Source organism: Myotis nattereri (genome assembly GCF_964212035.1).
Source record: "Myotis nattereri genome assembly, chromosome: 16".
NCBI classification, from domain to species: domain Eukaryota; kingdom Metazoa; phylum Chordata; class Mammalia; order Chiroptera; family Vespertilionidae; genus Myotis; species Myotis nattereri.
The window spans coordinates 42,428,166-42,441,613 of record NC_138091.1 but is presented as its reverse complement, the minus strand read 5'-3'; the positions used below and the strand labels follow the sequence as shown (position 1 = coordinate 42,441,613).

The window sequence follows — 13,448 nt, the reverse complement described above, 5'->3', positions numbered from 1 at the left end:
TCATAGGCTGACGCTCAACCACTGAGCCACCACATCTGGGCAAGAGCAATTTTTGATCAGAGGAAAGGTATAGACTTTATAGCAAGAAATTTTAAAGATAATGTAATCAAGATTTATTTTACAGATGAAGTAATTTAGGTTTAAGGTTCCAAAATATGTTAGAGATAGTGCTGAAACCAATTCCAAATTTTCTGATATTTGAGCTGTTCTTTCAATTATACCAACCAGAACATTTGCGTTACAAGTTAAATACTAATCCGGTCAAAGTATGTCTGAAGATGATGGAAAACCATTTAGAATATTTTTTGGGTTTGAGTTCATGGTCTAAGATATAGTGATAGCAATGGAAATGGAAAGGGAGGTATAAATATAAAGGATAATAACACAAATCAACTATGAAGCACAGTGTACAGTCAATTTATATGTCTAATTAGCAAAACCTTGTTCCCTGGGTTTAGTGTAAATCTTTTTTTTTAAATCCTCACCCAAGGACATTTTTTCCATTGATTTTTTAGAGAGAGTGGAAGGGAGGGAGGGAGAGAGAGAAAGAGAAGCATCAATGTGTGAGAGAGACAGAGAGAGAGTAATCAATTGGTGGCCTCGGGAATCAAACCCTCAATCCTTCATTGCACAGGCCAACGCTCTAACCATTTATCCACACAGGTCAGGGCTAGTGTTAATCCTTTGTAATAAGGATTTATTAAATATTTACAGAGTGTTCATGGATTACCTAACTTAAAGTCTTCTTTGTGGTGGGTATCATTCCTATTTTACAGATAAGGAAACTGACAGTCTGAGCAATACTAAAGACTAGAATAGCCCTAACTGGTTTGGCTCAGTGGATAGCACATCAGCCTGCAGACTGAAGGCTCCCAGGTTCGATCCCGGTCAGGGGCATGTACCTTGGTTGCAGGCACATTCCCAGTAGGGGGTGTGCAGGAGGCAGCTGGTTGATGTTTCTCTCTCATCGATGTTTCTAACTCTCTATCCTTATTCCCTCCTCTCTGTAAAAAATCAATAAAATATATATTTTTTAAAAAAGAGTAGTATAATTGTGCCAAGCCCTATGCTATAATTAATATGCTCTAATGGATATAAATTCTTTTTCCTAAATAGATGTGATGGTGGTGAGAAATGCAGTTACTACAGAACTGAAATATACAGTAGTTAATTCTGGCCCAAAACATTGGAGATAGCTTTGAATATGATACTTTTACCTTAGGGCATTTGAAGCAGTCGTTTGTATTCTTCATGATTAATATAAATTTGTATATATTCATTAGCAACTTGAGGCTAGATTGAGCAGTAAGAACCTTGCCCTCATTTTTAGGGATGGTTGGTAATTGGTCTCTTGGGAAAAAGAAAATACTGTAATTTCCTCACTTACATTTTTCTTACACTTTAGTAGAGGCCTGGTGCACGGGGTAAGGTCCCTAGGCCTGGCCAGCCATCAGGGTCGATCTGTGGGACGACCAGCGGGGCAATTGGGGATCCCCACTTGCACCTGCCTTGGCTGGCTTGGGGCCTGCGGACTGGGGGCAGCTCCTGCGTTGAGCGTCTGCCCCTTGGTGGTCAGTGCACATCACAGTCATTCTGTCGGTTGGTCAGTTTGCATGTTAGGCTTTTATTATATAGGTTCTTTCTTTCTTGTGGCATTTTTATGCTCTACCTTGTATAATTTATGTTTATGTATCTCGTAACCTTCATTAGACTATAAACTCCTAAATGATAATTGCTATTCATTTACATCAATTATCTGTTGTTGCTTTTCATGTTTTTTATTCTGCATACATTTATTGAATCCTTAGAATGTGCCAGATCCGTACTAATTCTTAGGAGTTCAAGGATTAATATATAGCCTCTGCCCTCCAGAGGCTCATGTCTAATAGGGAGACAAATGTAACAAATAAATGGAGTGCAGTATAGTTGTGAAGTTAAAGGTACAGTGGGGGCTTCAGAGCAGATTGAACATGTGGAATTTCAATTTATTTCTTTAATGATTTAACAAGTGAAAAAATCACAGAATGTGAGAATAAGGAAGCAAGCAATTACATCACAACATTTTTAGTAAATACATGGAATCTCCTCATTCTTCCATATAGAAGCACTGATGTTTTAAAGTAGGATCAAATGTAAATATGAAAAGAACACAAAGTAAAAAGTGTATTTTATAAGAAATTTATTTTAATAATGAAAAAGGCTAAAAAATTTTTCATTAGAATGGCTACCAAAATATGACAAACAAGTTACATATTTAGAAAAGAGGACAGGGCGTGAAGCAGGACATTTCATTCTATAAAACCTTTGCTTTTTAAATTATACTTACACAAATTCTATTCAGTGGTGACATAAATGAGATGTTTAATATGTATATTTCAAATTAATATTTATTAGTAAGCATTAACCTATTTTGAGGGGGGATAGAAATAGAAATAACTTCTTGATAGAATCTGTTCCTTTGGTTTGCATAGTTGTAAGTGTTGGGTTGAATTGGAGATGATTACTCATAAGAAAGTCTGAAGACTGGATTTGATCTTTCTCTGCTATTTGAAACATCTTTTTCCCCATACAAAGATGCGTGGGAACATTGTTAATTTTACTCTCTTAGTTCAGGCACACAGGAATTAAAATTTGGAGGCATTTCTTAGGGGCTAGCTAATCTGTTTGAATCCCAGAATTTTTCATTGTAAGCACCAGAGACTTTAAAGTACAGCTAGAACCTGGAGAAAGACAAGGAGTGATAGAAAATTATTAATATTTTAAGAATACTTTAGAATTTTGGTTCTCTATAAACATTGAGTTCTTTGAAACGAAGAATTAGGTTTTATCCATCATTTACTTCCATCTCCATGGTAGCAGGTATAGAATAAACACTCAATAACTCATAAATCTATTATTCATTTAAATACAAGAGAGCTCTGGCTGGTGTGGCTTAGTTGGTTGGAGCATAGTCCTATACACAAAAAGGTCATGGGTTCAATTCCCAGTCAGGACAAGTATAGGAGGCAACCAATAGATGTTTCTCACATCAATGTGTCTGTCTCTCTCTCTCTTTCCCCATCCCTCTCTCCTCCACCGCCACCCCTCTCTCCTCTAAAATCAATAAAAATTCTATATAATAAAAGGGTAATATGCAAATAGACCGAATGGCAGAACAACTGAACAACCAATCAAAGCGTAATATGCTAATGCTATACTAAGGCTGCTCAACTGCTCGCTATGACGTGCACTGACCACCAGGGGGCAGTCGACCAGTCACTATCATGTGCACTAACCACCAGGGGGCAGATGCTCTGACCAGTAGATTAGCTTGCTGCTGGGGTTTGGCCAATTAGGACTGAGCGAGATGAGCTGGGCATGCCCTGGAACCCTCCCGTGGCCCCTCCCCGGCCTGATCGTGCACCTGTGGGATCCCTCAGCCTGGCCTGCACCCTCTCGAATGACCCCTCGGGGGATGTCAGAGAGCTTGTTTCAGCCCAATCCCGCAGGCCACTCCCTTTGGGAGGGCGCCAGATGCAGGGCTCATGGCTGGTGAGTGCAGCTGTAGGAGTGCAAGCCTCTCCTGATCGGGGCTGATTAGGCGTGAGCCCGCAGCAGGCACGGTGGGGCTGGAATGAGCGGGAACGGCAAGTAGAAGCTGCAGACAGCGGCGTTGGACTGCGGGTTTCGGCCTGATCCCTGCAGGCCACCCAGAGGGACCCCACCAGTGCACGAATTCGTGCTCCGGGCCTCTAGTAATAATTATAAAATAAAATACAAGAGATTTTCTTTTTAGTTGTGGTAAAAAGATAATGTAAAATTACCATCTTAACCATATATTTTTGTTTTTTTAAAGACTAGTTTGTTGATTTTTAGAGAGGGAGGAAGGGAGAGGGAAAGAGAGCAACATCAATTGGCTGCCTCCTGTACATCCCCCATGGGGGGGGGGGGGGGCGTGCAGTGGATCAGGGATCAAGCCCACAACCCAGGCATGTGCCCTTGACCTGGGAATGGAACTGGCAATCTCCTGGTGCATGGATGATGCCCAACTAACTGAGCCACATGGGCCAGGGCCATCTTAACCATTTTTTAAAAATATGTTTTTATTGATTTCAGAGAGGAAGGGAGAAGGGAGAGAGAGATAGAAATATCATTGATGAAAGAGAATCATTGATCGGCTGTCTCCTGCACGCCCCCTACTGGGGATTGAGCTGGCAACTCCAGGCATGTACCCTTTTTTTTTTTTTTTTAAATATATTTTTATTGATATTTTACAGAGAGGAAGGGAGAGAGATAGTCAGAAACATCGATGAGAGAGAAACATCGATCAGCTGCCTCCTGCACATCTCCCACTGGAGATGTGCCCACAACCCAGGTACATGCCCTCGACCGGAATCGAACCTGGGACCCCTCAGTCCGCAAGCCGACGCTCCATCCACCGAGCCAAACCGGCTTCGGCCAGGCATGTACCCTTGACAGCATGTGCCCTTGACCGGAATCAAACCTGGGACCCTTCAGTCCACAGGCTGACATTCTAACCACTGAGCCAAAGCAGCTAGCACCATCTTAACCATTTTTAAATTCACATTGTTGAGCAAAGCCCATCTGTTTTGAATGGCTAGTACAGTGTCTTCACCCTTCAAGATGAATGGAACCCTTATTCTGGTGCAACAATAAGGGCTGATTTTAATTGTCTTATAAATGGCTCTTTATTTTTTTTTAGTGTCATATTCTACAGTGTACAGGCATTGTGCTGGTTTCTCTTACATAACTCTTTCTGTAATAACCACATGATTTGACCTAGAATATAGCCACATTTATGGCTTATTGAGATAACTCATGACAGATTTTTTTTATTGAACCAGTCCTTTGCTATAAATAACCACTGAAGAAAATCTTGTTGTTCTAGTGAAAATGATAATGCCACCTTAGTTTTGCACAGACTAGTCAATGCATAGAATTTCTAGACTCATGACTTTTTAAGTTCTTTGTGTTTACTAGTTTACTGTTAACTTTCAGTTCTTTTTATTTGATTTTAGGGCTCTAACATCTTTAACATTTAAACCTGATATCTTCAGGATATTTTGTTAACGTTTAACATTGTTTTGACCCAGGCAAGGTTGTTGCAAAGAGTGCCAGTTCTTGGGACTACAGTGCAGATATCTTGTCACTAGATAGATTGGGGAATAGGGCATGCTGACTCAGGAATGACATTATCTGTGGCAAGATAGAAAATTGTACTTTATAAAGTGGATTTATTTTTGTACTTGAATTTCCCTTATAATTCAGCTTTTGTTCTTCCTTAGTGTTTATTAAAATATTTCAAAAGTTAAAAAAGTAAGAATGGGGTCTGATATTATTTTATATCTCATTCTGTTTATAAGGTTCAATCAATAAGACAACCAACAAATATTTATTGAGCTAATATATTTTAGCTATATCAGCTATTACTATCATAAGCCATGAATAGAGTAGATCAGACAGCATTCTTGCCCTCAGGGTTACTTTGCTTTTTATTTTTATTTCTTTAATTAATTTTAGAGAGAGAAAGGGGGAGAGACACAGACAGAAAGACAGACATCTATTTGTTGTTCCACCTATTTATGCATTCATTAGTTGATTCTTGTATATGCCCTGTCTGGAGATTAAATCCACAACCTTGGCATATAGGGACAACACGATAACTAACTGAGCTACCTGGCCAGAGCAAGTCTTGTGTTTTTTATTGTTGTTAATCCTCACCCGAGGATATTTTTTTCCATTGATATTTAGAGAGAATGGGAGGGAGAGGCAGAGAGAAAGAGAGAGAGAGACAGACAGACATCAATGTGAGAGAGAGACATCCATTGGTTGCCTCCTTCACTCACCTGACCCGGGCTTGGGATTGAACCTGCAACCCACCAGGTATATGACCTTGCCCAAGAATCAAACCCAAGACCTGCAGTGCTCGGGCCAATACTATAACCACAGAGCCACACAGGCCAGGACCAAGTCTTATTTTTTAATTACTGTACACCTTTGAGGATTTCTTAAGGCTAGAGACCATGTGTAGATCACTAATCAGTTGTGAAAGTTTATTCTTATATTATTATTTATTAATTATTGTATTATTTTCCATATGAACAACTGTAAAGCTACTTTTGCCCCACTGTGTATTTATACCTGAATGAGTTTGAGACCCATTATGAACATGTTCGCTCTCTTGAGTCAACAAATATTTTTTAATTAAATGCCCCTCTATCCTAGATACTGTGTCAGTTATTTAGGATACAAACATAAGTAAAACTGAGAGCATAAAAGTGTTTAACCAAGGACCTAACATTGTTTTTTCCTCTCCCCTAAGTCTCATGTTTTGGATTATTTACTCTGAAAGTTTATTTATTAAATTGATTTTTCCATTTAAAAAATAAATTGATCTTAGCATAATGGTTAGCATGAGACAGCCTTCAGTGAGGTGATACAATTTTTCACCAAAACAGTCCTAACTGGAGTAAAAATATATTTCCTTTAGGTGGTTTTTATTTTTTAATTGAAAGTGCTCCTGAATTCCCTTTATTACCTCTCCCAAGGTTTGACTATCTTATGTGATCCCTGGGTGAGATATCCTTTCCTGATTTAACATTATGATTCCATAATACTAAAGTCTTTTTGCCCCTTCTCTGCCCCTGTTCATTGACATAATAGATTATATGATTAAACTTGAGCTACCTTATCCTAGAAAGCAGCTCTGATACTTTGGAAAGATGAAAGGATGGAGATTCCTGCAGGTCATAGTTAAACTGTGCCCTTAGAAAACATCTATATTTGCCCAGCCGGCGTTGCTCAGTGGTTGAGCATCAACCCATGAATTGTATCTCTATCTCCCTTTCCCTTCCTCTCTCTGAAATCAATAAAAATTAAAAAAAAGAAAGAAAACATCTGTATTTGAAAATCAAATTAATCTAGTTGTTGTATAGATCACTAAATAGGCAATGGCAAGAATATAATTAGTTTTTTAGTACTGGAAAATTTGAATTCTGTTTTGAGTTGGAAGTCTCTCCCCCCCCCCCCCCCCCGCCTTTTTTTTAAGTAGGGAATAATTAATGTGCCTGGTGTTTTCAGTTAATGTTTATTGAGAGGTAGCATAATTATGTCAGTTATCTCAGTGATGCTAAAAGTAATCATTGTTTTTATGCTATGAAGACTATCAGTTTCAAGAGAAGTTTGCAAAAGTGAAGCTTTGTTTTGGACATAGATGTACCCTTTTTTACTCAGTGTTTCTCAAAATTGTATGTAATCACTATTTTAATAAATGAAATTATATTTAAATGCACTAACATATAGCTTACTATAAAGACCTATTTTGGATAGTTTTGCAAGTCAGAGAATAGTCATCCTAGTTTTGTGTTACTCTTGATTTTCACATATGTATTTAAGTGCCTTAAAGTGAGAAAAAAATAGATTTAAAGATGTTAGCTCAGTTTTATCAATTTAATGGCCTTTTAGAAGATTTACTTTATTTGGTTGCTTTTATACTTACTTTTGCTTTATTAGGATTAGATTTTAAAAACAATTTTAAACATCTTCAAAGGACATTTTCAGACATTTTTAAGCCTTCGAGTCATATATGCATTGGCTCCACAAATGTTCTGTGTCTCTCTCCCACTCCTCATGCCAGAAGTTTAAAGTGGTAATATTAAATATTTGTAATAAATATTTGTTGTTGAATGAATCTTAGTAAGTGAAAGGCAGTAGAGATAAATTACGTTCTTACATCTGTTGACTATCCAGCCAGTTTTTAATCACTTTGGAAGCTTCAGTTCTAATTTATTTCTATAGGAAGCCATGTGCCTTCAGTGTAGGTGATTACCAGATTTTGGTTGTCCTTTAATATGTTTTTCCCAGTTGTTCTATTCCTGGATTTTGTCTCTTTAAGAGTCTTTAAGAGCCGTGTTTCTTAAAAGAAAAAAAAAAAAATAGTATTTCTCTACATCCCAGGTCTTTGGGGCCAATTTTGAAGATTGGTATATCTTTAACTGTTTTAAAATCAAAACTAATTCATGAGGGATGGTTCTCAGAAACAGAGGGCAATCAAAGGATTTTTATTTTTGGCCTTACTCTCCAGTTATAAATCATAAACCTTTATATTTTAGCAAGAGATACATATATGAACATTTAGCATTTTTGTCATTGTAGAAGTAAAACTGCCTTTTAAAATATAGAAAGTACAATTCTAGTTGGTCAATAAAACATGATTTAAAGTTTTTTCTCTTCAAAAAAATTTTATTGAGATTCAACATTATATTAGTTCTAGGTGTACAATATAATTTTATATGTGTATATATATTTAAAGTTTTTATTTAAAAATATGAGTATCAGTTTTTCCCTCGTTACGTGAATTCAGTATTGGCACATTCTAGATTTGATATGCTTTCTTTTTTTCTTTCCCCTCTCTAGTTGGCCAGATCAAAGTCATAGCATCTATAGATCTTTGGCTGAGGAAGACAATTTCTTTGTAGGAAAGTATTTAGTATTTTGATTGAAGTTCCCTTCTTTGGAGTGAAATAAGCAAAATGTTCTTAATGATTTTAAGAAATATTTGCCCCCTTCAAAAGAAACCAAGAAATAGGGAACCTGGATAGAAAGTTCAATTTATTTTTAAAAGAAGTTGAATTTTCTAGAGAATATCATATTAACAAACATTCAGTTGCTACCTACCTTTTGAAATTCATCACTGAGTTGTTATTCATGTGTTCCACCCACCGTGGTGTTTTTTATGATAGGATTTATCATTGATCACAAATGAATAAATTGAGGGGATTTTTTTTTTTTAATGCTATAACTTCTTTCTGTATGTCTGGAACCTCTTAATGGAAAGAAATTACTACTTGGCCTGGGCAGTAATGTCACTTTCAGATTGTTTTTAAAGCCAACCTTTTTCTTTTCTGTGAGTCACTTCTGAGTGGACTAACTGAAATTTGATAGCCCTTTTGATGCCACTTTCTCTGGAGTTCCTGGTCTCATTCAAAGCTTGACTTTGTTGTATGCAGAAAGATGTTGGCAGGCCTGGGAAGAATTCATTAAAAGACGACAAATTCCCGGGTTTCGGCACCAAAAGAAAAAAAAAGACAACAAATTCTAAGGAAAACTAATTCAAGAGTTTTACTCATTCATAGCAGAACTCAAATGCACATAGTTTTCTAGGCACTGAAGATCTAAGGTTATCTTCCAGACCTTTTACTCATATCTATATATGTATCTATATCTATAGATATCTAGATAAAGATATAGATATAGATATATTTTTTTAGGAAGGTCTTGATGACTCCCCTCCTGCCCCTCAAATCCTCTTAGCTTTCTTTTAGTGAAGCAGATGACTTCATCACTGTCCAGCTGATCTTTGATATTACTTCTTTAAAGAAAAGTCCCGCCTTGGGCCCTGAATACTGATTTAGCAAAATGAGTAGTTAAATGAGAAATTGGAAGCTAGAGCTAGTTCTCTCACTTTGAAAGAACACCTTCTCGAAGCCCCTGCATAATTAAAGAGGAGGTTGTTTATGTTCTCAAGTAGCAGCACAAAAATCTCACACCCTGGTCCAGTATGAAAATAACTGCTGTAGCACCAAGTGCCCTTCCTCTGTCCCCAGCTGAAATTGGGGGAGGGACAAAGCCCAATTGTTACTTTACCCCATCCCATCTGCCTGCTAGAAGGCCTGTTTCCCACCCTAATTGGTTTCTGCCTAACAAATGGTGTTTCTTTTTTACAGCATTATGATCCTGGACTTGTTGTGGTGATGGTAAACTTAGCAGTGGTAATTTTTTATTTTCAGACTGAATACTCCTTTTGTCATCAGTGCACCAATATGTTAGGCTTACTTTCTCTGTTGTAGCCTTCATCCTTCTGCTTGGTCTTTTTCATTTTCCTTTCCTTTCCTTATGCAACTTGTCTGATCCTCGTTCATTAAAGGGTAATGTTAAGAAGGGATGTATCTGTTTGTGTTAGAAGTGAAAAAAAAATCAGTTAAAACATTAAATTTTAATACTGTCAAAAACTTGATTTCCCCACAATGTAATGGGCACTAGCACTTGCTACTGCAATTTATAAATAAATTAAAACAAACTTTGACTGCCTTAGAAGGCAAAAGTACTAATGCAGAGTTTATAAACAGGGGTTTACAGAGGTAATGAATTTATACCAAACTTTCTTGATTCTTGCATGACAAATTCTGACAGACAAAAAAGATACCAAAACAACAAAAAAAGTAAATTTCCTTTGTTATTTATTTTTTCAATTCTTTCATTGGACCATTTGTTTTTACCAGTAAATCCCTGGTTGAGACGTTATGAAAGTGATATTGCACCTAGGAAGTCATTTTTATAACCTGTCTTAATTTGGTCCTTTTGCTAAAGATTGCAGTCACTGCTTATTTATTATACCATTGGGCATAAGGTAATAACGCATTTTCATTTTGTTTAACTGGCAGTCTTTGATAGTATCTAAAAGAAGGCTGTATTTTAGAACTTTTTTTCGGGCATTAAAGGCTCTTTATTTACTTAAACTTTTTTTCACTATAATAATTATTCCTAATTATCTCCTTATTGTTTAAAACATAGTGGGATATTGGTGATAAGTAAACTTCTGAATTTGTTTTTATTATTATTTTTAATAAAAACTAATCCCACAGTTATAGAGCAACTAGGTGCAAGTGGTTGCTGGTCCCTTTGAAAACAGTTTCTTCTTTTTTGTCCAGGACCAAACCTAGTCATAATCATGGCATCTGTTACTATTTTTTTAATTTGATTTTGGTAATACCTCAAATTTAGCCTGACAAAACTTAACTTTTAGCCCAAAGGTATAATATACATGTGTGTATAACAAAAACAAAAAAATAAAAAAAAAACAATTGTTTACACCAGGCTGAGTGAAATGATGAGGGAAGTAAACATTGTGTTTTTTCACTAAAGGTGTACAACGGATAAGGTAAGTCCTCTTATCAGTGGGCTTACATCACAATAAACAGCGCAAGTTGTGATGTAAAACAGCTGTGGTAGTAAAGTGCTTGTCTGCCCCATTTTGCTTTGTTTGGCTGGTTATGAGTGGATTAAATATACATTTTTAAAAAATCTTCAGCATAGATCGACTAGATTAAAGTCAATTTTCTTCGCAACTAGTCCTTTTCACAGCTTACTGATTACCACAGGCAGTGTTAAATCCACTTTGGAAAATGGGACCTCAGCTCACCAGTTCAAAAGAAACACTGTTCTTTGTTTCTATTTAAATTTTTCGTAGCCCCACTGAACTGTACACCATCTTTTGAAAACAAAACAAAAAATATTAAACATACTGAGTTGCAATTACAGTTTTCCTGAATCATGTTTGAAACTGCTTTTTTGATTTAAGCATGTCAGTTGAAATATTTATTACCAGTTTTAAAAGTGTGTATGGGAGGATGTCAGTGAACAGTAAGAGTGAAGTGATTCTTGATGAAAAGTTATTTTAAACCTCCTGGGGCCATTGCTTAGAAATGCTTTGCATTACATAATTTTGTCATACTAATCTGGAATTATTCTCACTGGACGGACAATTAAGGTGGTTAATTGGGCTTAAACTGGGAGAGGTAGGTTTGGTTGTAAGCTGTGAGAATGGCTTGTGTTTGGTTCACTGTAGCTTTCTGGTCTCTGCACTCCAAGGCAAGATCTCTAACCACCCAAACCCAATGTGTAAAGTGAGCTTTTGGCTTGGCTTAGCTTTGCATCTTACCTTGATTATGTGTTCCTGTTACAGGGAGAACAGATCCCATTCCAATTGTTTTCAAGTATGATGTCATGGGCATGGGTCGCATGGAAATGGAGGTAAACTGATCTCATAAGCTCACTTGTCTTATGGAATATTTAAAATTGATATTAATTCCAAATTCAGATGCCAGTGCAAGAATACATTTATTAGATCGAATGTAGTTTTAATATTTTTCTCGGAAACTTAAAATTATATTTTACATTTTTACTTAGTGCTGCCATTGAGGTAGGTAGGTAAGTGGCAAATAAAAACTGTTATAATTGAGGCATAAAGAAATTCAGTGGTTTGCCCAGGGTTATGCCACAGACCCTGGTACTCATTTCAATAGGCAGTGTTGCTTAACTCTTAAAATATTTGCTATGGTAGATTTGTCCTTATAGAGATGTGTATAGCTGTAATCTGTGGTATCTTCATTGGCTAAAATATTTTCTCCATTTACTCCTAATTCTTTGACATAGACCACTGAATTAAAGTCTGTTATAAAAAAAAAAATGTGCCTGTTGGGAACCACCAGCATGAAAGGATTAATGAAATTTTCTGCATGCTATTTTCTCTGTAGGTGACAATAAAACAAGAGGTTACTGAGCAAAATACAGAGCTTTTTATTTTCATCCAGTACTGTAGTTTGTGCAAATGACTTTTTAAATTGCTAATTGGGGATACTTTAGGAATTAAGACTAATTATATCTTATTTTATTAAGCTCGATTATGCCGAAGATGCTACCGAACGGCGCCGTGTCCTAGAAGTGGAAAAAGAAGACACGGAAGAATTAAGACAGAAGTACAAGGTACTTAAATGAAGCTTTTCTTGCATTTGGGGTATTCACACTGAAAGATATTTTCAGTGAAAAGGATCTCTGTTAACAGCATTTGTTTGACATTTGGTGGTGATTAGTAGTCTCAAGTTTTTAAACTTTCCTATTTATTGCCTTTGTAAAAACAGAGTTAATAATACCCGCTTCATGTGTTTGTTGGGAAGATTGATTGCATCTGTGTTTGAAAACACAGTGCTTCTTAATAGCAGTAAAAATTATTAACTTAAGAGTCTTTGGAGAGGGGGGAATCCTTTGAGAGCTTGATACCTTTTTTTTTTAATATATATTTTATTGATTTTCCACAGCGAGGAAGGGAGAGGGATAGAGAGTTAGAAACATTGACCAGAGAGAAGCATCGATCAGCTGCCTCCTGCACACCCCCTACTGGGGATGTGCCTGCAACCAAGGTACATGCCCTTGACTGGAATCGAACCTGGGACCCTTCAGTCCCCAGGCCGACGCTCTACCCAGTGAGCCAAACCGGCCAGGGCAGAGCTTGATACCTTTTGATAAACCTTTTCTTTTCCTTTTTTTGAGCCTTTTCTTTTTTAATGGGTGAGATGTTTTAAGAGTAGCAAACAGATTGAGAACTTCATTCAGTATTTTTCTTTTTAAGGGACTAACTTATAAGAAAACTGCATCTTAGAACATGTTATAATTTAGTCTTCAAAAAGACTGACCAGGAAACATGTTTTTCAAGATGTTCTAGTATGCCCAATCTCTACCATAAAATAGGTAAATTTGTAAATAAGAAGCAGGTTTAGCTAAGGTTCTCATAAAAACTGGTTTGGTGCCCGGCTAGATTGAGGATTGACCTGTGAACCAGGAGACCATGGTTTGATTCCCAGTCAGGGCACTTGCCTGGGTTTGGGGCTAGG

At 36.8% G+C, this 13,448-nt stretch overlaps 1 protein-coding gene across 16 annotated transcripts in view; it reads left to right on the top strand.

Moving 5' to 3' along the window:
• The window catches only part of GPATCH8 (G-patch domain containing 8), a 77,143-nt gene that overhangs the window by 34,831 nt on the left and 28,864 nt on the right, over window positions 1-13,448 (top strand). For 6 of the 16 annotated variants that reach the window (XM_081110829.1, XM_081110845.1, XM_081110836.1 and 3 more), the window contains 2 exons: window positions 11,744-11,811; window positions 12,457-12,543. In XM_081110829.1, coding sequence (XP_080966955.1) covers window positions 11,744-11,811; window positions 12,457-12,543 — 155 coding nt within the window. Of the gene's footprint in view, window positions 1-8,415; window positions 8,482-9,725; window positions 9,771-11,743; window positions 11,812-12,456; window positions 12,544-13,448 lie in introns of all 16 variants that reach the window. The other 10 variants (XM_081110843.1, XM_081110841.1, XM_081110840.1 and 7 more) reach the window with 3 other exon arrangements.